We start from the raw sequence: 26,964 nt of genomic DNA on the forward strand, positions 1-26,964 counted from the left end.
AGCCGCCAGGAACAGCACCACGCAACAGTGGACATCTGGCAGGACACACATTCTTCAACACTGGACTTTATTCCCCCTGCTCTGCCGATGTTACATCTGGAATGATTTAGCAGATGGAGACAGACATCAGCCTTGAACTTGGAACAATGTGTGTGTGTGTGTGTGTTCACTACATAACTGATGCTACACTAGCTTAGGAAATCACCTCCACACACACTCTCTCCTCCTCCAATTATCAACATACACATCCCTCCTCCTCCTATTTACTTCGAAAATATTTTACTCCACAGAAAAGTTCAAAGAATGGTACAAGGAACAGCTATATGCCCTCTACCAATTATAAATATTTGGCCACATTTATTTAACTGTGTAGAATACACATCTTTATTCATAAATATGCATGAATCTGAGGGTCCCTCAAAATGTTTATGGAAAATGTCTATTATGAAAATAACCTATGCCTAGGTTTCAAATTTTTGACACCAGAATATACTTGTTTTTTAACTCCATTTCCCATGAATTTTTTGAAGTACCTTCATATAGTTTGATATTTATAGAAAGTTTTTTATATATAATTATGCATCTGCTTTTGTATATTGACGTAGAAATCTCTCTGAACCATTTGAAAATAAGTTTCAGATATCACTGTAGTGCACCTTTAGATTTTCTGTAATAAGGGTATATTACTATGCATAAAGGATACATATATGAGGATTTATGATTACATAAGAAAATTAATGGTAATGTCATGATACCTAATACCAAGTCAATATTCAATTTATTTTTGCATCCAGGCGCTGGTTAGATTTCATGTATTGTATTTGATGACTATGTGTCTTTAGCAATTCTTTTTGCCATCTTTACATTTTTTTCTTTCAAGACTGACTTTTTTTTAGAAGCCCAGGTCAGTTATTGAGTGTCCCACAGTCCCTTGTGATTGGAACCGAGGTAAACACGATCTTCTGTTTATGTGTGAACTAACGCATCCCAGCAGGCAGCACCCACGTCACGTGTCGTTCCTCTACTGGTGGATGCTCCTGGATCACTTGGTTTCAGAAGATAACCACCGGATCTCCTTATTAGATCAGGCATACCCTCCTCCTCCCCCCCATGGTACAGTGGCCACTTGGGGAGTGAACCAGCGGAAGAAAGATCTTTCTGTCTCTCCTTCTCTCTATAAATCTGCCTTTCCGATTAAAATAAATCTATTAAAAAAAATAGGGTCAGAGGTTTGGCTCAGCAGTTAAATCACTGTTTGAGATGGCTACAACCCTTATCAACAGTGCCTGGTTCAAATCCTAACTACTCTGCTTTGGGTCCAGCTCCCTGCTAATGTACCTGCTGGGATACAGCAGATGATGCTGCAAGTCCTTGGGCCCCTGCCGCCCACCTGGGAGACAGAAGTGCAGTTCTGAGCTCCTGGTTCCAGCCTGGCCCAACACTAACAGACATTTGGAATGAAAGACATTGTCTTGCTCTCCTGTCTTTTCTCATTTTTTTTTTCTATCAAATAAAATGGAATTTTTAAAAAATGTTTTAAAATAAAAGCAGTATATTTTGTATATGAAAATGAAGTGGCTGAAACCTTGAAAAGCAGAGCTTAAACATTCTGAATGCAAAATTTATGCTTTAGAACTTGAACATGGCTTTTCTCCTAAGACCGTGCATTTGCAAAGAGTTGTCTGGAAAAATCGCCTATACGTTATGGAATTCGAGCATCAGACCAAAACGTATGGCTGTAATTTATCTGACAGCCACACTGCCATAAATCATCTTCGCTTACCATATGTTTCAGTTTAGGAACATACTTTAATATAGGCATACCAGAACACTAAATAAGCATAAATGAACTTTATAATCTGCTCTGGATTTGATTAAATAATCATGGTCTTGGGGGGAAAGAAACTATGTAAATTATTTAAGATGACACATTTTGTCCAACTTGTGACTTTTTTTTATTTTCCAATAATCTTTAGGAACAGTTGCCTGGGATACAGAGGTTAGGAGGCTATACGTGTGTTGCAGAAGCTGACTTGAATTAAAGCACCACTTGAGATGTCCACATTCACATTTGTTGGTTCAACTCCAGACTTCTTCGCTTCCAATCCAGCTCTCTGCTAATGTGTCTGCAAAGGCAGTAGATGATGACCCAAGCACTGGTGTCCCTGCCGCTCGCATGGAAGATCTGGATTGAGGTCTAGGATTTTTGGCTTGGCATGGCATAGCCCGACATTGGGGAATGAGTCAGTGGGTGGAGGATTTCTCTGTTTCTGTCTCTGTCTTTCAAATAAATGAAAATCCTGAGATGTAAACTTGCTAAAATGAATTTCTCATCCACAACTATAAGACGAAACCATTACAAAGGTCTAGAAAAAACTAATTTTAAGTCTTAGGTAGACTCTTAAGACTCTAAGAGTAACGCACTACAAAGGTGATGAATGGTTACTAACTACATTATTATAATAAGCTTGTATAAATTTGCAGAACAATGGAGACATCCAACATGTGAGAATAAACAAATAAAGCACCAGAACAGAAAAATGTGTGAGAGGAAATTCAATCACCCTCATAAACGAGTAGAGGAGGAAACGATTTAATCTTACTAGGATTTTTAAATGCAAAAACGAGTGGCAGTAATGTTTCTTGGACGCGAATGCACACACGTCCATCTGCTTCAGGTTCTTCCGTGCATGTTGCACGTGGTCTCCATGGCGTTGCAGGCCTCCACTTCCCTCCTCCTGCAGCCTCATCTCCTGCCACATCCCTTCTCTTCCCCATCAATGTCCTGCCAGCTGACAGTCCTTTCTCACGCCTCCAAGTTTTTCCACCTGCTCTTTCATTCTGGAGAACATCTAGGTCACTCTTGACACTTTCAGCTTCACTTCAAAACCTGTCCTTGGGCAGAGGCATCAGAGATGCACGGAATCATCGCTAGGGGTTCTTGATGGCTTCCCACATGCCAGGCTCTATAAATGAAGCCATTTACATTCACTGTTTCGTAAGTTGTGAGGTGGGTAATACTTTGATTCCTGTGTTAAAGAGAAGGCAGTGGAAGCATGGAGAAGGCTAGGGAACTTTCCCTTGGTCACACACACGTGGTGGTACCAGCCTACATGTGAACCCGCATTCTGGATTCATATGCTTTTAACAACCATACGCCATTCCTGTCTTTCTTATTGCTATTGTTACTCTGCATCTTGAGACCAGGCTCTTTCAGTTCATCACTTCCAGAGCTGAGCATCCCAGCTAACACACGGTGCAGAATGAACCAATATTTGTGGAAGGAGTGAGGAGTCTGTTTATGTGATGAGCTCTTCTTACGAGTTCCATTTTCTCTTATCTCACTGGCACATTCTCAGAATTCTTGGATGGGATGCATTTCCTTTCAGAATTGCTAGAAATAGTGTTTACACTGAGAGCACAAAAATTCACAATGTGTGGTGCTGCCTGTTACATTTCTTCTACAAATAATGACCAAAACTCCTGCTTGGAAATATGTATTATCTCTACAAACACATCCTCTTTGTAAAACTCCTGATAATACTATCTCAGATGATAATTTTGAAAAATCTATCTCCCTAAATGATCTTCCAATTTTATAAAAAAAAATGTTGGCCTCTTCTTCTCAATTTTTTTTTTTTTTAGTTAGAACACTGGAAAACATTTGCCTTTATTTACAGTTTAGTGTAAACAAGTAATTCATCAAAAATCAGAGCAACATGCTCAATTATTTTTGTTCCTTTCCAATTCCTTGGCTGTTTATATCAATTTTATAATCTTTTCTTTGAAAATGGTCTCAACCCCTCTGACCTAATTGACCCACAAGTCTAAAAAGTGGGCTTCTCTGAGCATCCAGGGAAAAGGGCCTCGGTGGGCTTATGGAGGAAGGGGACCAGCCTCTCCGAAAACAGAAGGTGGAAGAAGCCACCTACCCACTGCTGGTCTCCCACCTAACAGAAGGTGAAGGGGACTCCTCAAAGTCTCCCATGGGGGGGAGTGTGACATGTTCAGCTGGACCATTCTTGGTTTCCATGGCTGGAAACAGGAGCCAACGGACCCCAGTAAGAAACAACCACTGTGACCGGGGTAGGATGGTGGACAGCAGGTTCCCATCTGGCCATCAGCTGGGGAGAAAGGCCTGAAGAGGGCCAGCACCAAAATGCAAAGTCTCCACGAGACAAACTTGTTGTCAGATGCTTTGTAAAAATCCAAGGCAAATCCATTTATCCCGAGCTCTTCTCTTCCATTCCCTTCTTCCCATCCCTTGCCCCCTAAGTGAGCACATGTGTTTGCAGCTTAAGAGGTTTTGTTTCCCTGGACCTTGGGGTGTGATGTGTGTGTGTTCTCCAGGCAGGCGGGTGGTCCCTTCCAAGCGTAGCATCCCATGAAAACATACAGCTGCAAGAACTCGGCGCCTCTGCTCGGGACAGAGCTGAGCCCATGTGGAGCTGGGAGAAGCCTGAAGCGCTGGATTGAGAGGGAAGAAGGGGAGCCAGATGCATCCACTCACTGGCTGCCTCACAGGACAAATGCCTCAAGAGCTTCCAGGACAATAAGCATCATGGTAGGCACCCCCTAAAACGGGAGGCTGCCACCTCTGCCTCGCAGAAACCCACAGGAGCATGAGGTAAACGGAGTGGAATGAATGCTAACGTGGGATTAGCTGACGACTCTCCTGGAGGCACATACGAAGTGTTGTGGGAACAGAGTATGAGATCCAAAGCCTGGCGGGAAATCCCAGGAAAGCTCCTCCCAGCTGAACCGGAAGAGCTAAGCAAGAATTTCCTTGAGGAACCAGGAATGCAGAAGGGGGTTCCTGAGAAAGGGGATAGTGTGGGGCCAAGTGTGATGGTTCGATTGGCTAATCCTCCACTTGAAGCTGAAGATGAAGGGTGGGCGGGAGCCAGAACAGATGGTCCCTCCCTGCCCTCTCTTACCCCAGGAGAAGCAGGTGCACCTCCCTGGACTGTGCGGAGCCCCCGGGAGACCTGAGCAAGGAAGCCACAGGCCCAGAGTGGCATTCTGGGACCTCATACTGCATCAGAGTCTGGGCTGGGATAGAACACGGTGCTTAAGGGCAGGAGAGCTTAGTAAGAGAAAGGACGCTTGGACAAGGACAAGGGCCTTAGGTCAGAGGCAGAGGGGCAGTTATCGGAGATGTCTAGACTACACCAGTAATTAATCAAGTTCTCACCCTGGCTTCCTTCCATTCCAGTGTATTGCTTGACCGAACCAATGTTTCGGTTGTCAGAAACAGTTGAAACTAGATGGACTTAGCACATAGAAGATCCGAATTGACATGGAAACCAAATGCCAACATTCAGCTAAGGAGCGATTCTTTTAAAGAATTATCCTGCAGCTCAATCTGAAGATGATTTTGTGTGGAGGGAGTCATAGAACAGTCATAGTGTGGGGCCGCTGGAATAAATAACTGCCCCCTGGGAACTGTGCTGTTTTTCCTGAGTGCATTTCTCTCTGTGCTATCCCCAAGGGACTTGGCCGCATTCACACCTGCATGCCAGTAACTGCCCTAACCTGCTGAAAACTCCCCAGTCTTCCCCAAAGCCAACTGTTCACCTAAGTATCCCACAGCTTCAACCTCAGTGTAAAAAACCGGAAGCCATCATTCCCTCAAAACCTGACACAGTTGTCCATGCCCTGTGCTCCCTCGGCTAGGATGTTCATCCACCCAAGGCCGTATTTTCTTTTGGGATCATTTTCCTCCCATCCCCACCCTCAGCCACTTGTCTGCCACAACTAATCAACGATCAAATTCTTTCCATTTCACCTCCTAAGTATTCTCGAATATGTCCTCCTTCTACTGGGTCTGGCTCCTGACCTAGTTTGTAAATTCCTCATGTCTTTCATTCACAGCAGAATGCCTTCTAACTCTCTCCCTGCCCTCAAGTTCTTCTCCCCTTCAATCTACCCTCCCACTCCCCAGATGCGAGGCTGTGGATAATTAAAACTTTCCTAAGTGCCGCTTCATTATCTACTGGTTCAAGTCCAGCCTCCTTGGACTTGACTCTGCCTCCTTGCCCAGTAACATCTCCTTTCCATGGTGTATTCCAGAAGGACTAAGTGACACAGCGTGCCTTGAAGACCCTTGCCCCAGCCTGCCTTTGTGTTGGGACAGCCTGCGTGAAGAGATGCTCTCCTCTGCTTCCTTCTTTCACAGAATCTACCACACTGTTTTAAAGTGACCCACACCTCGTCTTGCAGATCAGGCTCAGAGCACAGATCTTATTCACGGTTGGCAATGATACAGCCCAGTCGATCGGGCTCAGAGCACAGATCTTATTCATGGTTGGCAATGATACAGCCCAGTCCTGCTTCCTTCTCTCAAAGGATACTTATCTGCTGCTTCTCATGGTGTAGGGGGAAGCAGCGGGTAGACAAAGCAAAGCCTCTCACTGCTGGAAGAAATTGTGGGATATTGCAGAATCTACTGTGCATAATGGAAAACTCTGAAAAGCGGGCAAATCAAAGAGTCTTCTTAAACCACTGTGTAAGCACATTGTCTGGGACATCCCTCTGACTCATTTTTCCTTTGAACAAGTACGGCGGTGACTAAGGCAACGGACTGAAGTGTCCTGACAGTGGAACTTTCTGTGGTCTTCAGTAAATGGGAGAACTCTCCTTAGCTAGTCAGGAATCCTTCCCCATGTGCTCAGAGACAGATCCAATCATCCAACCATCCTTTGGAGCCGAAACAGAATGAAAGAGAGAATGACAGCAGGGGATTGAGGGAGGGAGGGAGGGAGGGAAAGAGAGAGAGACAGGTCTTCTATCCACTAATCAGTTCACCACATGGCCACAATAGCCAGCTCTGAACCAAGTTGAAGCCAGGAGCCAGAAACTCCACCCACGTTTCCCAGAGTGGGTGGCAAGGAGCCCAGGTGCATGGGCCGTCTTCTGCTGCTTTCCCAGGTATATTAGCAGGGAGCCAGGTCAGAAATGGAGCACCTGGGAGTTGAACCAGCACTTTAGACATGATAACAGCATTGCAAGCAGCAGTTTGATCCACTCTGCCACCTGGCTGCCCTGTATTAAACACTTTGAAGAGCCACTGGAAGATAAAGATTTGCAAGGATACAAGTACGGTCCTTGTCATCTCGACTCACAACTGGACCAGACACAGATGCGTGGCTCACAACATATTTCCATACCCACACACTGCTATGTTTCTGTACGGCCTGTGTCTTCAGCTCACAGCACAGCTGTTCTCCTCCATTGGAAAAAGAAGGTCTTTCTTACCCCCTCTGAGCCAGGGCATGTGCCCCCTTTTAGTTTCTCACACCCACAGACTTAGTAAGCACCTGTCCCACAGAGCAGCAGCACAAAGAGGAGGAGTCATGTCTGCTTTGTTCATTTCAGTACTGCTAGCACCAAGCCTGCATAGTCAGCAAGAATATCTATTATTAGAATAAGTAGTGTAATTCTTTCTTTAAAAGATTTATTTTTATTGCAACGTCAGATATACAGAGAAGAGGAGAGACAGAGAGGAAGATCTTCTGTCCGATTATTCACTCCCCAAGCAGCCGAATGGCTGGAGCTGCACTGATCTGAAGCCAGTAGCCAGGAGCCTCTTCTGGGTCTCCCATGTGGGTACAGGGTCCTAAAGCTTTGGGCCGTCCTCAACTGCTTTCTCAGGCCACAAGCAGGGAGCTGGATGGGAAGTGGGGCCGTTGGGATTAGAACCAGCGCCCATATGAGATCCCGGCACATGCAAGGTGAGGACTTCAACCACTAGGCTATCGTGCCGGGCCTAAGTAGTGTAATTCTAACTGAAAATTCATTTAGAAACATTGAGAATGAGCCTATCAGAAAACATAGGACACTACCCCACCCCACCCTGACTCTAAGCACAGCAGGTCAACATCTGATCTTAGCAGAGTGTATGTAACATTCCTGAGTCTAAATCCCGAACGTGAGGTCTGCACTCAAACTTGCACTTCATCACGTCTAGGATCCAGGCTGGCGTTGAGCTGTCCAAGTTGACATCTGGGCTGACTCACTTCAATCTGACGCTTTGAGGTCAGTTTCCGCAGCTGTTACAGCACTCTGATTGTCAATCGTTTGCTTTTTGGATCAGGGTTTTGGTTGAGTTGGAGGACAAAAAAAAGAAAAAAACCAACCATGTTCAGGAAATTCATTTTTCAATCTTTTGAGAGATAGCGACTAGCTTTCTTTCCCATTCACGGGTCTCTCAAGTGACATATATTCTTCAGTAAGGGCTACACATGGGGGCAGATGTTGGGCCTACAGGTTAGCACATTGTCTCATAGTGGCTGTAGGATCAAATCCCAGCTTGACTCCTGACTCCAGTTTTCTGCTAATGCAGATCTGGGGAGACAGCAGGTGATGCTGCCCACGGGAGGGACCTGAATTGACTTCCCCCCTCTGGCCCAGCCCAGCCACCGCAGGCATCTGGGGGATGAACCAACAGGTAGGCTCTCTACCCTCTCTCTCTCTCTCTCGTTCTCTCTCTCTCTCCCCACCCTCTATCAGCCAGCCAAGTAAAACAAATAAAATTGCAAGTGAAACCATTTTTTAAGACAAAAATAAAATGAGCACAGAGAACAAAACTTGAGACTACATTCTCAAGTACTTAACTTGTACAGAGTAGATAAAATTTTAATATGTCATCTTTGGATATGAAGACTGATTCCTCTCCTCTCCCCAAAAAGTTTGAAAATACGAAGATACGGTATTTAGCATTCCCTCTGCGAATGTTCTCCGGGTTTCAGGCTTGTCACAAGTGCTGTGGTGGAATTCTATTTTGATTTTCCACACTGTGCTTCGATCCTCTGCTTCGTATCACCGTGTGACATGTCTCATATGTTAGAGAGTTCTTAGAAAATAACCCAGGAGGGGAAAAAAAAAATACCTGGGTTTCAGAGAATTAAGCCTTGAGAGATCCAGAACAGAACAGTTTCAAAAACCAAGTAGTCTGCTGAGACACTGTTCCATCTCCAGATTAGACCAAGAAATCTATGCCAAGGTAGACAAGGATGGGGGCAGGAAGAAGGCATGGGGAGAAGAGAGAAGGAAGGGGAAGAGGAGAGGAGACAGGAGAGGAGAGTAAGGAGAGGAGAGAAAATCAGTGGGAAACAAAAAAAGTGAATTGCTGGGTCCCCTATAGAGGGTCTGTTCTGGAATTTTCCCAGCTCTTCCCTGACCAAGGAGAAAGTTCCTCCAGGCTGATCTGGGGGAGTAAGAAGAGTAAAGGGAACCCACTCTGCCTTTCTTGGAGACAAGGCTGAAAAACACGACATCAGAATTACCCCGTGATCTTTGTGCCAGTTAGAAATTGAGCAAGGGAGCTCGGTGGTGTGGCCTAGCGGCTAAAGTCCTCACCTTGAACACACCAGGATCCCATATGGGCGCTGGTTCTAATCCCAGCAGCTCCACTTCCCATCCAGCTCCTGGGAAAGCAGTGGAGGACGGCCCAAAGCCTTGGGACTCTGCACCCGTGTGGGAGACCTGGAAGAAGTTCCTGGCTCCTGGCTTCAGATTGGCATAGCATCGGCCGTTGCGCTCACTTGGGGAGTGAATCATTGGACGGGAGATCACTGTCTCTCCTCCTTTCTGTATATCCGACTTTCCAATAAAAATAAATAAATCTTAAAAAAAAAAAAAAAGAAATCGAGCAGGGAAAATGGAAACTACTTGGTATTCGAAACACGCACGTTCCTTGAACACAGGACCAATTCATTAAGCAGGCAACATAGCAGCTGAGACGAGATCGGGCGCGTTCAGGGTGGTATGGCCGTAGACCAACATAGCAACTGAGAAGGCAAGTGGGAGAGCGACACAATCCCGAGGGTAGCAATGACAGTGAGCACTCCTGCCTACTGCTGGAGCGACCTTTTGAGATGGTGTTGAAAATGAAAGCCAAGATCGCTCCGGGAAGCTGGAACCATGCCAGGGGTTGGTGAGGGTGGAGACCTGTCTTCAGGCCAAGGGCCATTAGGACATTCATGACATCATCTGTGGACCACACAGAATTATGAGCTTGAAAATAAGCTCGGCTATACGTTTATGGAATTTTGAGTTCCCATCTGGACAGGGCCAGAGTGAATGATTTCATGGGCGTTTAATGGCCCATGGGCTGGATGTTTTTTCCCCACACCAGGGCAGAAGAAGAAACCTCAGCCTAATCCTAACACAACAAGTGCAGGTGATGGTGAAGGTGCAAAAGACAGATGGAACAAAACTGACTTCTCCCTGTCTCGTAAGCCTGTTCTCAGCAACACAATCCCAACCTGGAGAGGAAGATTCAGACGCGGGTAGAAGCCTACCCCCTCATTGCCACCGTCCTCTGTCCCTCCTAGAGAATGAATGACAAAAGAAGCCTGCGCACTCACTCCTAGCCTATAAAGAGAGCCATTTAGTCTCCTAGAAACAGAGCCACCTTGGGCCACCCTCTTGGGCTCTGTCCTTCTCCAGCCCCGGAGTGTCAGGGTGGGCGTGACCCAAGTTTCAACTCTGACGGTGAACTTGCACAACTGACAGCCAATAAGCTCCTTGCAATGCTTCTTTGTGAAGATTTACTCTGGTCGTCTCTAGACTTCAGTCTTGAACTACAGATTTAGATCTCAAAACACTATTTCAGAATATGCATCCCATAAAAAATACCCGTAAAACCATGTCAAATATATTATCTCCACATTTACCAGACTTCTAAGATGAAACAGATTTGAGACGATCACGTTCACGCGCTGCTCTTTCAAGACTTTCAACAGCATTTTGTTGAGATTTTTATAACAGAAAGAAGACTTGGTTCATAAGTAATTTCATCAATCACTCTTCCAGAAACAATTTTCCTAGTCATTCTTGTTTACAATCCAACCATTCAGAAACTAAGTGCTGCCATCACCACTATTTACAAAATAGACAATAATTAGCTTATCAAAAAATAAGTCATGAGCTGTAGTGAATATTTTTTCTTACCTCATTAGAGATGACTGTTCCAGACAGATCTACCGATACCAAGGAAAAGATATTTACAATATTCTCAATGCCTAGATCCGTCAGGTGTTCGCAGTTCCGTAAACTCAGGTAATTTAAATTAGGGCACCTGGAAGAGAACAGTGTGAAGAAATACATTTTAGCTTCCGAACACATTGTCAAAAACATATAAAAAGTATGGGGATGGCGGGGACAGGAATGCAATGGCTCAATTGGCTAATCCTCTGCCTGCAAGCCCTGGCATCCTATATGGATGCTGGTTCGTGTCTCAGATACTCCACTTTCCCATCCAGCCCCCTGTTTATGGCCTGGGAAAAACAAAAGAGGATAGCCCGAAGCCTTGGGACCAGGAACCCACACAGGAAACCCCGACTGACTCCTGGCTTCAGACGGACTCAGCTCTGGCCATTGTGGCCATTTGGGGAGTGAACCATCAGATAGAAGATCTCCCTTTCTGTCTCTCATTCTTTCTATTAACCTGTCTTTCCAATAAAAATTAAAAATAATCTTTCAAAAAAAGAGGTCTCTGGGGGAAAAAAAAAAATCAGTGAGGAACCAAGGGTTTTTTTCCTTTTCTTACTATAAAAGTAAGCCTAAGACCAGAAAAGGGTTCAGTGTTACGAACTTGGATGCAGGGGAGGTGGACTATTACATGACTCTGCTCCTGTGATTTAGGTTGCAATTTCTAATGAGGAAGAACCATGAGCATTCAGAACAGCTGTAAGTATCAGAATGAATGCTCACTAAAGATACAGGGTTAAGCTCCTCCTTTTTACAAGTTTGCACCAGGAATCAGGTTTAACTCTTTACAGAGTACAAGATCTGTAACAAGTAAGGAGGTGAAGGGAAAACCCAGTCAGCCAGAACACATCTTGGAAAAGTGCCCGGAGGAGAGGTTCCATGGAGAGAGAGATGGGGCTGCTGCTTCCTGAAGGGCTCCATGGCCAACTTTCACTTAAATCACAACTGTCACTTCAGAGTGAAATGAAGCAGAAACACCTGAAGTGCAATCGAAGCATGAGTTCCAGCTATGAGCTGGACGCATGGAGTACTGGACTGGGTTCTGAGCGGCCCTGGAAGGAGGGCCTTGGGCGAGGCTTTGGGGCCATCTGGCATCTCTTGCTACAGGCAAATGTGCTCCTGACGGGCAGACGCAGCGTAGTGTCTGATCGTACCGCTCTGCGAGTCTGATGACGGAGTCATCTCCCACGTGCACGCAGTGGTTCAGATTCAGCTCCCTCAGCCTCTGGCTTACGGGGCCATCGAGAAAATGCCTGAGTCCCACATCGCCAAGCCTACGGAAAGGAGCAGAAAAGTTTCCTGTGAGATCTTACACATTCATAATAGCAATGAGTATTAGAGTTAAGTCACCAGAAAATAAGTTACTGCATCCGGTGTATTTCAAAAATAGCCAAGTGACATCCATATGCTGATATTCTGTCAACATTTTTTAAAAGACTTTTTTAAAAGATTCATTTAGGGCCCGGCACAATAGCCTAGTGGCTAAATCTTCGCCTTGCGTGCACCAGGATATCATATCAGCACCAATTTATTTCCTAACTGTTTAAACTTCCCTTCCAGCTCCCCGCTCTATCGTCTTGGAAGGTGATAGAGGACGGCCCAAAGCCTTGGGACCCTGCACCCAGGTGGGAGACCCAGAAGTTTTTGGCTCCTGGCTTCGGATCCCCAAATGACCGCAATGGTCAGAGCCAAGGTGAGCTGAAGCCTGGAGCCAAGCACTTCTTCCTGTTCCACCAGGAGCCTGGGAAAGTAGTGGCTTCTCTCTCTCTCTCTCTCTCTCTCTCTCTCTCTCTCATATCCCTGCCTGTCACCTTCTATGTTCCCCCTCTCTCAGTAATTCTGCCTTTCAAATAAATAGACAAAGTAAGAGTTACCGGAGCTTCCTATAAAATTTCATATCTTGTATATTTTTGACAGATGTGTGACAAACTGTATATTCTTTGACTCACGTATAAGTACGTTTCCCACAAATATTTAAAATCTGATCTGGGGGGCTGGTGTTTGAACCCGTGGTTAAGGTGTCCGATTGGAGACGATCAACAAGCTGTTGGCGATGGGACCTGGACCATTCCGGAGTATCGGACGGGATGACTCATTACCTTACACAGTTGGCCAGATTCAACACCGTGAGTTGCTTCAAAGTCGCAAGCGATCTGAGGCTACTGTCGGTGATCCCCCTGCAGTCTGACATGTAAATGTGACTGATGTTTGGGTAATTCTTGTCTATGGACTTGAAGCAGGCATCAGTGATCCTCTTATTTCCTGCAGGTGAGAGACAAAAGGCAAGGATTCGGTCTCTGACGCCAGCGGAGTACGAGCCACAGGGCCCTGCCACATTCCCAACAGCAGCACCCACCTTCAAATCGGATCTTCCTGAGGTTGCAAGCGGTGAGCGCCTTGAAGGCACAATCAGAGATGTGCGGCGAACCCAGGAAGGTCACGGATGTGATGGATGGGCACTTCTCCACCAAAGCCTTTCGGGAAGGATGAAGGCATTAACCACGCTCAACGGGCCCGGCTTAAGCCAGGGAAGCGGGAGGATTCTGTTTTTCTCTGAGCATTTTTTGAAAACAGACACATCAGCGAATAAACTGTCCTACTCTCCAGGAAATGGGACTTATTTCAATCTATTTTGGTACACTTACATTTGAGTCATACAGAGGAATCCGAATTAAGTCATAGGAACAAGAACATAAGGACATATGAGAAAATGGCACGCTGAAAAATTTTTAAAAAATCACCAACTTGCCAATTTGGCGTGGAGAACGCAGAGTCTGTGCTTATACTAGCACAGTTCTCTAATAAAAATACGCCCACTGTGAGACAAGATTGCTTACTGTAGGGAAGGATTCAAATGCTTAAATGTTCCGGGAGCCTGTACGTGTGTGCACCCACACATGCTTAAGTGGTTTCTTTTTTACTTTGAAGAAGCAATCCACTGTAAAGTCATTGTTCAGTGACTCCAGCCATTCGAACACGTGCCTGTGTATTAGACTAAGGAGAGCCGGGCTTTCTGGCAACCTACTTTGACACAGTTGTCCGTCAGCGTTGGCATGTCGTTGATGGTTAGATGCATGAGCCCGCTGCAGCTGCTAGCAATGTTCCTGAAGCCTTGAACTGAAATCTGCATGTCGGAGAGGACGGGAGAAGTCTGTGAGAACCTACTCAAGCATCGAGGTCGTATCATCCCAAGGTCGGGCACCATTTGGTGCCTAGGTCTTCACACAGAAACCATCAAACTGGGCAGACATTCGAGGGAAAGAATTTAGTCTTTATTGATTATTTGGTTGTTTAATGAGGCAAAATTCACATACCCTAAAATTAACCAACCCATGTTGGTCAACCTTCGGCCTGTGCCGAGCTTCCCAACCTTTTCTTCATCACAGAAAGAAACATTGTCCTCCCAGTAAGCAGTGGCTCCCCCGCCTCCCATCCCAGTCCACGGCATTGCTCAGCCGTGTTTCATCTCTACCAACTTGCCTGTTCTGAAAATTCCGTCTTAATAGAATTATACAGCATCAGGCCTTTTATAGCTGGCTCCTTAACTTTGTACAACCTTGGTGAGTACCACATCCTTTTCTATGGTGGAATGAGAGCCTCGTGTTTAGCTAGGCCATATTTTGTTTATTCATTCGTTGAAGGTGACCTGGCTTACTTCAACCTCTTGACTATTTTGGGTGATGTAGCTAAGAGCATGCATACATATCCATTTGCTTCAGTAGTAGTTTTCAATTCCTGGGAGTGGAATTTCTGAGTTATATGATGAGGCTCTGCTTAAAAAAGATTTTTAAAGATTTATTTATTTACTTGAAATAGTTACAGGGATAGGAGGACAGAGAGAGAGAGAGCTATTTTAATAACACTTTTAAGAACTAAGCAAGTCGGGCCTGGCACGGTGGCGCAAATGGTTAAGGTCCTCACCTTGCACGCCCGGGATCCCATATGGGCGCCAGTTCTAATCCCGGCAGCCCCGCTTCCCTTCCAGCTCCCTGCCTGTGGCCCGGGAAAGCAGTTGAGGACGGCCCAAAGCTTTGGGACCCTGCACCCGCGTGGGAGATCCGGAAGAGGCTCCTGGCTTCAGATCGGCATAGTATCAGCCGTTGCGCTCATTTGCGGGGAGTGAATCATCGGACGGAAGATCTTCCTCTCTGTCTCTCCTCCTTGCTGTATATCTGCCTTTCCAATAAAAACATAATAAAAATAAATCTTTAAAAAAAAAAAAAAAGAACTAAGCAAGTCCAGACTGGAAATTAATGGAAGAGCTCATGTTGTTGTTCTGAATCCAAAATCTGCTGGTAGGAAACTCAGATACGATGTTTGTTTGTTTTTAATATTTATTTATTTTTAAGGTAGAATTATAAAGAGAGACAGGGAGATTTAGAGAGAGGAGTCTTCGATCTGATGGTTTACTTCCCAGATGGCCAAAGCTGGGCCAGGCTGGAATCGGGAGCTTTTTCTGGGCTTCTCAAGTGGGTGGCAGGGACCCAAGCATGTGGGCCATCCTCTGTTGCTTTGCCAGGTACATTAGCAGGGAACTGGATTGCAAGTGGAGCAGGAGGATAAACAGGTGCCCCTGTGGGATGCAGGCACAGCAGGCAGCAGCTTACCTAGCTCCATCAGGCCCTCAAACAGGCTCTCTATATTGCAATCTTGAAGCAAAGTTGCTTCTTCTTTGGGAAATCCTTGTCTCCTCTCTTAAGAAGTAGCTTATCATGTGAAGTCCACCAATACTTAGGAGGGTGGTCTATTTTTACTCAAAACATATGCATTCAAATGTTGATATCATTATCTAAAGAAATCCTTCACAGAAACATCTGAACTGATGTTTGACCAAACCAAGTAGGCATCAAAGCCTAACCAACAGACCCAAATATTACTGCTGAGTAACTCCCGTGTTTTGCAAACTTTCTCAATGACCATGTCTAATCAGAGAGAGAAACAGAAAAGGGCTTTGTCTGGGGCGTGAAGTAGATTGAGAGCCGTTTGGCAGGGCTTAAATCACCTCATGCCACAGACCTTGCCTTGCCAGGCAACAGCAATCTGTAAATGGCCCACGTTGCTCCTTACTTCGGAACATAGCTGCTCCCCATAACCTATGCGCGTCTTACTTCTGCCATGACCATGCATTTTTCTTTTTCTTGAATCTCCTACTGTGTTGGACAATATTACGGGCTAATGGAATTAAAAGGCACAAGAAGACAAAGTCTAGTCAAAGTGCAGAATTTGGCTACAGCAAAATCTGGAAGTGATTCCAGGCAGAGGAAAGACACACCCAAAGGCAAGATCATAGGGGTGCTGGTCTTGGTCAAAGTGGTAAGGGAAGTCTAGGGGTCAGGAGGGATGCAAAGCAAATGGGAGACCCACACGGCAAGGGTGAGGTGCATGGTATTGCAATGCCACAGATTCTTGAGCAAATCTTCCACGAGTAACACACAGAGAAACATTCTCAGGGACCTAAATGGCATGGGACGAGGAAGAGAGAAGGAGACAGTTTGAACTTGGTAAGAATGGCTTAACCTGTGACTTAGTTACCTCATCTGTCAGATGGTCACCATAATATGTATGGGGGTAGATGCTCGGAGAAACAAAATCAGGCAAGGCATATAGAAACAGTTAACACCAGGCCAGGTGTGCAATCCTGGGGTAGCAGTGGGGGAGGGAGTGTTGTCCCTATTGCCATTCTTCCGGTACATTCTGCTCCTCTACAACAGTAAAGAATCTAGCATTCCGACTAGGGGGCCCTGAGGGCCGACTCTCGGTCAGGCATTCCTCATCCTGACAACAGAGGAGGTGTGTGATTCAAGAAAAGGTGCTCTAGCTCTTCCTCACCAGGCACTGCCAGCCACAGTGCCTGTTACTGCAGGGTAGACGTGCCTAAATGCTGAACACATGAATGAATGGTTCTGAATCACCATCACTCGGCTGTTACAGAGCCACAGCTGAAGGTGCCCTTCTCCCCCAGGGACATGACTATTGTTTTCTGCCATCACTTCTAAGTCCCGCCCCATTATCTCATTCCCCGGGTCCTTCATCGCGGCACAACTATCACTAATGATGGCTTCCACCAAACAAGCAAACAAGCTTTTCTCTCCTGCCGTCTTGGACACATATCCACGACAAGACTGCCTCAACAGGACAGGAAAATGACATCTGGGCGATTTCTTGCCATGCAGCTGGAAGCCTGGTGCAAGCAGATGAGTGGTAGCCCAGCCTAGCCCTGGCATAAAGCACTTGACTGTGACTTCCTTTCTGATTCCAGCAGGAGCCCTGCCACCTTGCCCTCTGCTGGTTGAGACCCATCCCCATTGGTTAGGAAGCAATGGTTACTGCGGCTGCTGGGGGAGAGGGCCTTTCGTGATCACAGCTACTTCTAACTGGTTCTCAACACATCAGCACCAGACAACAGTGCCATCAAAGCCATTAGTACAACAGAAGCACGGGATGATAACATCTCACCATGCTGCCCCTCTCCAATCATCCTATGTGATAGTGTCGTTGACACAGCAAGCTCAGCCACGTAGGGAAGACAGAGATCCAGGGCCAGATAGATCCCCTGTGACAACTTCAAGTGTCCATCTTAGGCAGACAGGCCCAAGCTGTGTTCCTGCTCTGCTCCCAGCTGTTGCTTTCATTCATTTCAGCACCACAGCCAATGACTCATGGGTAATGTGATGACTTCAATCATATCCGCACATCTTTCGTGGCCTCTTAGTGACCTCCAAGGAGCCAGGCTTAACAAAAAGAATTAGTAACTAAAGAAAAGAAGGGCCAAGTTTGTCTCACGCCTCCAAGAAAACAAAACATGGAACACTCTATGCCTTCAAATGCACCACAAGCAGATTCGACAGTAAAACTTGAGAGGGTTTAACAAGCTCTCAAATACTAGGAGGTGTGGTTTACTGCTTTATTGACTCGTGTGGGATCTTGCCAACCTGGCCAACTGGTTGATTCTGTAAGTTTTCGGGCATGTTTGCTCTTCTCTGTCCACCCGTGTGCTGCTTCTCCTGGCTGGCCTCTCAGGTCACCTCAACAGGCAGAGCCACTTCCTCTCGCATCTCAGAACACAACCTCCACAGCCCCGACTCTGCATTCTCGACCCTCCACTTGGTATGAGAATTACCTGGGCACGCATCTGAAACCCCTCCTGGGGAGCACAGAGAGCACTGTAGCCATCAGCACTGAGTGTGGCACCCCAAGTAGATGTTGAAAGAATCCTTTATAGAATGCAAATTAGAATGGGCAGTTCCTGGAGTGGGGCAGGTGTGGGGTGGAGGGGCAAATGTCAATATGGCCACTGGAAGATTCTCCTGTTCCTTTAAGAAATATGGACCACCCAGATATGAAAGAAAGGTTTCCTTTTTCAACATGAAAGAAGCATCAAAAGCTCAGATGAATGATGCCTACAGGTGCCAGCAAGGCGAGCACACCGCCAGCTGTGTGTGACTCAGAGCTGCCAGAAACATGCTGGTGCATCTAAAATGTTCTTGGTCCAGTTCTCCTCCTCCTCCTCCCTCAGAGGCCAAATGGCTCACGGCTTTCCCTGTCTTGTAATGCAGTGTTATTGCCTTCACAGCCCTTCCTCCCTCGCACACAGTGGCCCGTAGCACTGCTTGCTTTGTTTGTCTGGATGGACTGAGCTGGATGGGAGCTGCATAGCCGCACGCCCCCACACACAACTACCTACTTCAGCCGGGTCCACAGACCAAGATAAGAGGTTTTGTGAGCAGTTTGTGCATTGCTGTGACAAGTCACTTCCCAAGCTATCAAACGGAGGAGTAGAAGCTCAACAAGTCTGATTTCCAGAAAGCATGAAAATGTGCTCAAGACTTCAACATGATCTTTGTCTCTTGAGACTCATCAGTTTGTCGTTGGATTTTTCCGGACCTAACAATTGCTGCCAGATGCTAACCACTGATGTAATAAACATCCATATACATCTTGTTTCTAAAGAAATTATATTAATCAGAGGATATTAAACTATAGCTGTTCGTTGTGCTTCTTTCTGGATATTTTTAATGCGGTTAGCCTAGATCCACATTCAAACTAGTAATTATAACAACCATTTGGGGCCAATGCGATGAGGTAGTAGGCTAGTTCTTTGCCAGTGCTGCTGGCATCCCATATGGTCACCAGTCATGCCCTGGCTGCTCCAATTCCCTGCTTATGGATTAGGGAGGCAGCAGAGGATGGCTCAATTCTTTGGGCCACTGAACCCCTGTGGGAGACCAGAGGAAGTTTCTGGCTCCTAGCTTCAGAATGGCTCAGCTCCAGTTGTTGCAATCACGTGAGGAGTGAACCTGTGAATGGAAGATCTCTCTCTCCGTCTCTCCTTTTTTCAAAAAAAAATAAAATAAAATAAATCTTAAAATATATAATAACCATTTATATTTTTATGAGTCCTCCTTTCAAGATGCATGAAAAGTGTTTCATACACTGGACCTTTTATACAAGTTGCAGTGTGATGCAAAAAAGACACAGCGCATTCCTTTAGCAGAGAAACTGAGACACAAAAATGGACCCAGAAAAGCCAAGATTTGCACTGTGGTTTCTCTGGCTGACCAGTGATTATCTATTGGAACGCCTTATGAAATGGCATCTGAGAGCACAAAACACTGTTACCCAAATTGCAAAGTGCAACCACTCTCTTGTCCCAGCCCGTGCTGGCTATTGTGGACATTTGGGGAGTGAACTAGTCAATGACTTGACTCTACCTTTCAACTAAAATGAAATGTTACAATGTGAATTACATGCAAATCAAGGGTAGGCCTCAGTCGTAACACATCACTTCCTCATTTTCCTCTAGGTGGTCACTGTCTATGGCTTCAAGGGTATCTATGTGTCTGCTGTATCCTGGTGTGGGAGCAATACAGAGTCAGGTGTTACTGCATTTTTCCCAATGCTTGTTCAGTGACCTGCTATGGGCAGCTGGAGACAGGCCAAACTGAGAATCTTCAAACCACCGAAGTGAGCGAACACTGAAAAGCAGGCCAGTGGAATCAGCCAAAGTGCTTAACTCACACCAGTTTGACTGTTCAAACACTCTCATTGTTCTAATGAACCTAACTAATAGACTGGCAAATCTCCCCTTGCACTCCCATCCCTATTCCAGGGACCCAGACTTCTCTTTCCTAGAAGTTCTTGTCATCAATAGCCAGCAGGTTCACAGGAATCGCACATCCTGCTTTTTCGAACTAAAATTCGCCATCCTTTTGCCCAGCCTTGCTCCTTCTAGAGCCATCTTGCTTAGCCACTCACTCACAAAAACACAAAATCTGAAAAATGGAAAAAAAAAAAAAAACCCTCACGGGTTATCCAGTTCAGCCTGGCTGATCTACAAGTGAGCGAAATGAGGCAGAAATAGAAAAAGCCAACAGACAAATCACTGTGCCTGTTGCCCAACGAGGACTGAATTCCAAATCCCTCAATGGCAGCTTGTGGCTCCCGTCACCATTCCATTGCTGCAAAGAGGAGCAGAAAGGCTCCCGTCCCATCTTGTTTAGTTCTTGCAGTCTCCGTTCCATTTGGCTAGTGCAGTCATTCCTGGACAGGCCTTCTGTGGCTTTCTCCCGCCTCCACCACAAACCCCTAGGGTGAACAATTAAGACCTTCCATGATCTCTGCCTTCTGGAAACGGGAGGCTGGGATTTATAGAGAGAACTGAAATGACCTTCCAGCTGGCACAGTCCACACCTGTAAGTTGTGGTGCTCCCAGAGAGATCGAACAGTTACAAGAACTACAAATCTGAACTTTTCGGGGGGGCCGCAATCTCTTTTCAAGTTTGGTGACTGGGTGGATGATGGACAGAATTGAAACACATTTTCACTTTGTTTTCTAGCGTCCTGGGCTCTCTTCTCCCTGTTAACTTGAAGAACAATTTGAAGAATGTTAGACTCCGCCTCACCAAAAAGAGATGGATAAACCCTTTGCTTGAAGGAAGTTAACAGCTGTTTCTCAGCTGCCCAGCAGGCATCCTGAGCTCCACCTGCACCACCTGGCAAGCCACGCCCTTGTATAGATTCATTCCTTCGTTGACTCATCAAACACGGACCAAAGCGTATTCCACCCTGTGTTAAGGACACAGATACACACAGATGCATAAGGTTCTATCCTTGCCACAAGAAGTTCACTATGGAGGGGAGGGGAGAGGGGAGAAGGGGTCATGTACTGCGTAGCAGGTTGAGCCACGGCTTGGCCTGTTCATATCAAAGTGCCTGGGATCAAGTCCCACCTCCACTTCTTTCCTCAGCTTTCCACCAGTGTGTCTGGGAATCGGCAGGTACTGGCTCAAATGCTTGAATCTTTTTCACACAAGTAGGAGATTCCAGATGGATTGGCTGGCTCCTGGCTTCAGCTTGGTCCCAGCCACAGCTGTTGTGGGCACTTGGGAATAAACCCATAAAGGGAAACCCAGCCCCTCTCTTGCTCCTTGTCTTCCTGCCTTTCAAATAATTTTAAGCATAAGTAATTTCTTTAATGACCTCACAAGGGGAAGGGGCGGCAAGGAAGTAACAGAGCCGAGCACATAGAGAATGCACAGGGGAAAGCTCGGTGAGGGCTTCCTGGTTAAAGGCAGGATTGACAAGAGCCTTAAAAGGGTAAGTGCAAACCACCTGGTGAATGAGAGCAAGAGGCAGTACGGAGATGCCCAGTCAAAGGTCAAAGAGGTGCTCCCAGTAAAACAACGGAGCCCAGAGCAGGGGTGTGTGTGCGGGGGGACAGAGTAGGCTCAGAGGCAGAAACTCCTAATCCAAGTTCACCCGCTGCCCAACTTCACAATCCTCAATGTCAACATGTAATTCGGAACCTCAGTCCAAGCTGTCCACCCTTCCTCTGGCTCCTTCTCCCACTCCACGTTGAGAGCTGCCAGTTTCCAGGCTGTTCGGGGTTCAGCCTGAGCGTGGCTGAGCCTCAGTCTGAGCTTGGCTGATCCCCAGCCTGAGTGTGGCTGTTCCAGCCAGGCCTGGCCTCCTACACAGCACCACCTCCCTACAGTGCACACAGCTGGAGGCTGAGGGATCTGCAAGGGAAGGGAAGGCAGCCATGCCAACATAATGCCCACAGGACACTCCTCGGATTTATAGCACATAGGATAAGAGGGAAAGGACAGCCAGGAACGCTGGCCCTCCAGTCCGGCATTTCTTATAAGCCATTAGGACAGCTAGATCCTCTCATTCGGTTTGTTAATCCTATCCATAGTTCCCATTTTTCAGATTTTAATAGAATTAGACATATATTAGAGAACTCTGAAACAAACAGGAAATCGCCACAGGTCTCTCTGGAGAATTTCAGCGGGTGTTGTTTCATTTGTTCCTCCATTCACAAGATCTGAAGGAAGACTAGAAAAAGGAAGCAGCCATCAAGGTATCTGTAGAAAGAGGGGATGGCCGCTATGCTAGAGTTAGTTAAGGGATGCTCGCATCCACATCAGAGTATCTGGAATTGTGCTCCAATTCTGCTTCTGATCCAGCTTCCTGTCAAAGCCCTCGAGAGATAGCAGGTGCCTGTTCAGGTACATGTCTCCTGCTTCCTACATGGGAAATTCAGATGGAGTTCTCAGCTCCCGGCTTCAGCCTGGCACGGCTCTGGCTGCTATAGCCACATGGGTGTTCTCTCTCTGTATGCCCCCTTTCAAATAAAATGCTTAGAAAGAAAGGCATCTATAGATAGAATATTCCAGGCCTGGGGAACAGTCAGTATGCAAGAACAGCAAAGGTGGCAAGAGAACAAGAAGCAGTAGCTGATGCATAGGAAGCAGGTGGAGGACAGGCAGCTCACTCACAATCTGGCGGTGGGGGCGGGGAGGTACTCTGAGGGAAGAGGATGCCCTGCCGAAGCAGAGGGAAAGATGTTGTCTATAAAAAAAAAAAAAAAAGAGTCATTTGAAGACAGTATTGACAATGGACTTGAACGAGGCAGCAGCGGTGGGCAGCAAGACCAAGGTAGGCAAGGGCTGATGGTGACTTGGCCTGGGGTGCCGGTGGCCTTGGCCAGGTCCAGGGGCAGTCTTGTAGCTGGACATCCTGACAGAGTGGGCACAGAAGGAAGAGTGGACGACCCTGTCTTAGTCTGCCAGGGCAGCTGCCATTGGCTCCCGGCTGCCCACAGAGTATGGCTCAACACTGCCCACCTTGAGATTCCCCAGGTTAGCAGTCAAGGTGTCGGCAGGGCCTGCTGCTGCAGAGGGAGGCTCCACTCCACATCCCTCCTCAGGCTTGCAGAGCGGGCACGCTCCCTCTCTGCTTGTGTCTGCGCCTGGAGTTTCTGGTCATATCAGAATTAGGGCCCACCCTTAATGGGCTCATCTTCACTAATTATATATGCAATGACCTAGTTTCCAAATAAGGTTGCATTTTTAACATACTGTGGTTAAAAAGCTTCCCAGATCTGAATTTTGATTTGGTGGGGAGAGGGTGGTTGTGGAATGGTGGTAGCATTCAATCCATACCAGAGGAAGCCAAGAGTTTTAGCCTAAACAACTATAAACACAGAGTTGCTACAACCAACATGGGGATGGCTGTGGAAGAGGCAGAAACTCTTTTTTTTTTTTTTTTGGCTCAACAATTTTTCTTTAAGATGTTGAAAATCAAACATCTCTCTCAAAATATATGATCTTAGGAAATTTTTGGCATTAGCTTTCATTTTATAACTTTTGGGAATGACAAATAAAAAGGCACACATTAGACTTGCTCAACTTATTTTAAAGCAAATTGGATTTTTTGTTGTTGTTGTTATATCGATTGCTTTCCCTTTGAGAAAGATTACACAGAAAAATTTGGGGCCACGCTCTGAAAGAAAAACTTTAATGAATTCGAGAGGTATCTTAGCAACAGCAGATTAAGAACAATCACTGAACAAATGTTTGTGTCTATGAAGTAACAGGCGTGGATATCGTTTAATCTTAAGTGACCCAAGCAATACAAATTAATCAAACAAAATGTCACTTTCAATGTCAAATGGAGAACTGACTGCCTAGGTGCATGTAAAAACAGCCAATATCGTTTCATAGTAGTGGCTAAGTGTAAACTGACAAATGGCCTGTGCAACAACTCCACCCTCAAGCAGTTACATTTATAAAAGTCCACACCGAAACACTGCATAGGTACGTATGAAGATTAGACTGGCATTTTCCTTGTAGGCCATTAACAACTGCAAAAAATTGTGAGCAAATAACAAATGGTGACATGAATATTGGCATTGTGATACTGGACAGCTACCAAAAAGTCAAGCATAGAACACGATGGAATAAAATAGAGAGACATTTCCTCTAATGCAGGAGTGAAGAATGTTCGTCCTGTGAATGCCCTGTATGGTCTGCATTCTCATTTGGCCTGCCCCTGCCAAGGCAACCACAAGCAGGACTCGGAGTGCCACACATCTGCAGCAGGTCGATGTGGTGTATGAATGACGGTGTGAATATCAAAATGGCCCTTAGCAGAAAAAAGCTTCCCCGTCCCTGCGAGAATATTCCATGGAAGGCACACGTATCGTATAACTCGTTTTAGTTTAATAGGATAAGTGGCGGGGCCAGCACTGTGCTGTGGTAGGCTAATCCTCCACTCCGTGGTGATGATAATCCATATGTGTGCGGGTTCGTGTCCCAGCTGCTCCGCTTCCCGCCTAGTTCCCTGCCTCCAGCTTGTGAAATCCAGTAGAAGATGGCTTGAGTCCCTTGGGCCCTTTCAACCATGTAGGAAATACAGAGAAAACTCCTGGCTCCAGGCTTTGGATCAGCTCATCTCTGGCCATTGTGGCCATTTAGGGAGTGAACCAGGGGATGGAAGACCTCTCTCTCTCTCTGTCTCTCCTTCTCTCTCTCTGTAAAATCTGCCTTCCTGATAAAAATAACTAGATCTTTTAATTTACAAAGGGATTATGTTGCCTAATAATGTAGGATACTAACTTCTTTGTCATTTAAGTCTTAAAAATTAAGGGAGAACTAGGAAAAGAATTCCACTCATTATACGTTGAAGCTCAACTCGACATTAACTGGTGGTGAGGTAAATACACGAGTGGACATTCCTGAGTGGTGGAGTGGGTGCAGAGTGATGGGGGGCCATCTCTGGGAGGAGGGGAGCTGACTCCGCTGCACCCCATGCTGCCCTGGAGGCAGGCACATCCAATTCTGCCCGTTCTTCCAATTCTTAAAGAGAAGCTTAAGACCTGTATTCAATGTGCTGTGTGTGTGTGTGTGTGTGTGGTGTGGGCTGTTGGGATGTGGGGGTCATGAGCCAGCAGTAAAGCAGTGAGCAGAGCAGGTTGATCTCATACTGTGCACAACCAGCCAGGCCAGAAGAAGTCATTATTTTTCTCCGTGATTAGGCCATCTGTGTTTGCTAACTGGTCCCCATCAAAGTTAGGCTCCTGTCCTCCCACAGGAACTGGGATCAGACAAGGGGACTATCTACTTTGATGATAAGTAGCAAGGAGACAGCTCCCAGGTCCTTGGGGGAAGAACATCCCAAGAGTTGTAAAAACAAAACCCTAAACAAGAAGCTTTTCAAAAGATTTACATCTCAGAGGAGGCAGAAAAAGAATGCACAATTCCATGCTTTGTTTTTACTTGAGGAGTGATGTGTTCCTCGCCTTTGCTTCCTTTTCTTTGAGAGGCAAGGAGGGGAAGAAAGGGGTGGAGGGGAAAGATCCCATCTGCTGGCTTTTTTTCTACGAATGCCCAAGGGACAGAGGGCTGAAGCTCGAAGCCCAGAGCTCCATCCAGATGTACAATCACATGGGTTAACAGCGGTGCTTCCTGCCTCTGCACTAGCAGGAAGCTCGAGTCAGGAGCCAGAGCTGGGATAAGAGCATTCCAGCAAATACCTTGACCCCAAAGCCAAACACCTGCCTACACGTTTCCTTAAATGCATCAAGAAAAAGTGTATCAGGAGAAGTGCATCCGAAATTCAGTCAAGCAGGAGGTGGTGTAGGGCAGAGCGGAGTGGGGCAGGAGGGGGGGATAGGGTGAGGGGACATTCATTAGTCATTAAGCATGGTAGGTGTTGACATTGAGCACACTGTACACATCGCATAGGCTTAGGCATTCTAAGCTCCATTTAGAGTCGCTCCCTACTCACTGTCACATCGTCCCCTCTCTTTCTACTGCAAGGAGAAGCCATGATACGCCAGTTAGTGTCCAAGGAAGGACTCCATCTCTTTCATGACCTGGAGGAGAAATGCACACTGCCCTCCATCCCCCGTGTCCTTCCACCTGCCCCCTTCCACCCGCTGCGTGGGACATCTGCCTGCCTAGATACTAACCAACACTTGTCTATCACTGTACCAGGACCATGTGCCAACTGTGCAACCTTGGGTCACTTCTTGCACCACTCTGAGACTTTGTCTCCTCCTATGTAAACAGACAGAATCCATACATGCTATACAGTATTGCAGGAGGAGAAAATCCATGTGCAGCACTCAACAGCACCTCTCATACAACAATCACTTAACAAATGGTAACTGCCAAGACTTGTCGGCCGATTCTCACCTGGGCCATTACATTTCCCTTGCAGATCAATAAACATTATCTGACCCTGACACAGGCAGGCAGTCCCCCGTTAAGTTCCTTGGAAATAACAGTTTCTACTGATATGGAATAGGCAAGACAGTTAGATAGGTCGGCTATGCTGGAAGTCACCACCCCCATGTAATTCTATCATGCTTGTCAACCAACATGTCCCCTTTTCCCAGGATGCTTCTGCTTCATCTAAGACGTAAGGAGGGATGTCATGAAAATAAAGAGATATTGATGGAACTCCATGTGGAGCCTGCAGAGGTGCCACTGAATTCCCAGCTGGCTTCCCATCTGCTAAGGCACTGCCCCCTTACCTTACAAAAGAGACCGACAACTCTAAGGGGATGGCTCGCTCTTCCACCACAGACAATAGCTAAAGGAACTGCTGCTCTCTGCCGACCACTCGCTCTCTCTCTCTCTCTCTCTCTCCCCCTCTCTCTCTCTCTCTCCCTCTCTCTCT

The 26,964-nt window shown here is 46.4% G+C and overlaps 1 protein-coding gene across 1 annotated transcript in view; it reads right to left on the reverse strand.

The window, feature by feature from the left end:
• The window catches only part of FBXL13 (F-box and leucine rich repeat protein 13), a 127,773-nt gene that overhangs the window by 16,816 nt on the left and 83,993 nt on the right, over positions 1–26,964 (reverse strand). The window contains exons 13-17 of the mRNA XM_040971222.1: positions 14,021–14,119; positions 13,352–13,469; positions 13,095–13,257; positions 12,150–12,269; positions 10,957–11,083 (exon numbers count right to left, since the gene is read on the reverse strand). Of these exons, the coding sequence (XP_040827156.1) occupies positions 10,957–11,083; positions 12,150–12,269; positions 13,095–13,257; positions 13,352–13,469; positions 14,021–14,119 (627 nt within the window). The remainder of the gene's footprint in view (positions 1–10,956; positions 11,084–12,149; positions 12,270–13,094; positions 13,258–13,351; positions 13,470–14,020; positions 14,120–26,964) is intronic.

This window comes from Ochotona curzoniae, unplaced genomic scaffold, assembly GCF_017591425.1.
Source record: "Ochotona curzoniae isolate NIBS_2020 unplaced genomic scaffold, NIBS_Ocur_1.0 contig_21, whole genome shotgun sequence".
NCBI classification, from domain to species: Eukaryota; Metazoa; Chordata; class Mammalia; order Lagomorpha; family Ochotonidae; genus Ochotona; species Ochotona curzoniae.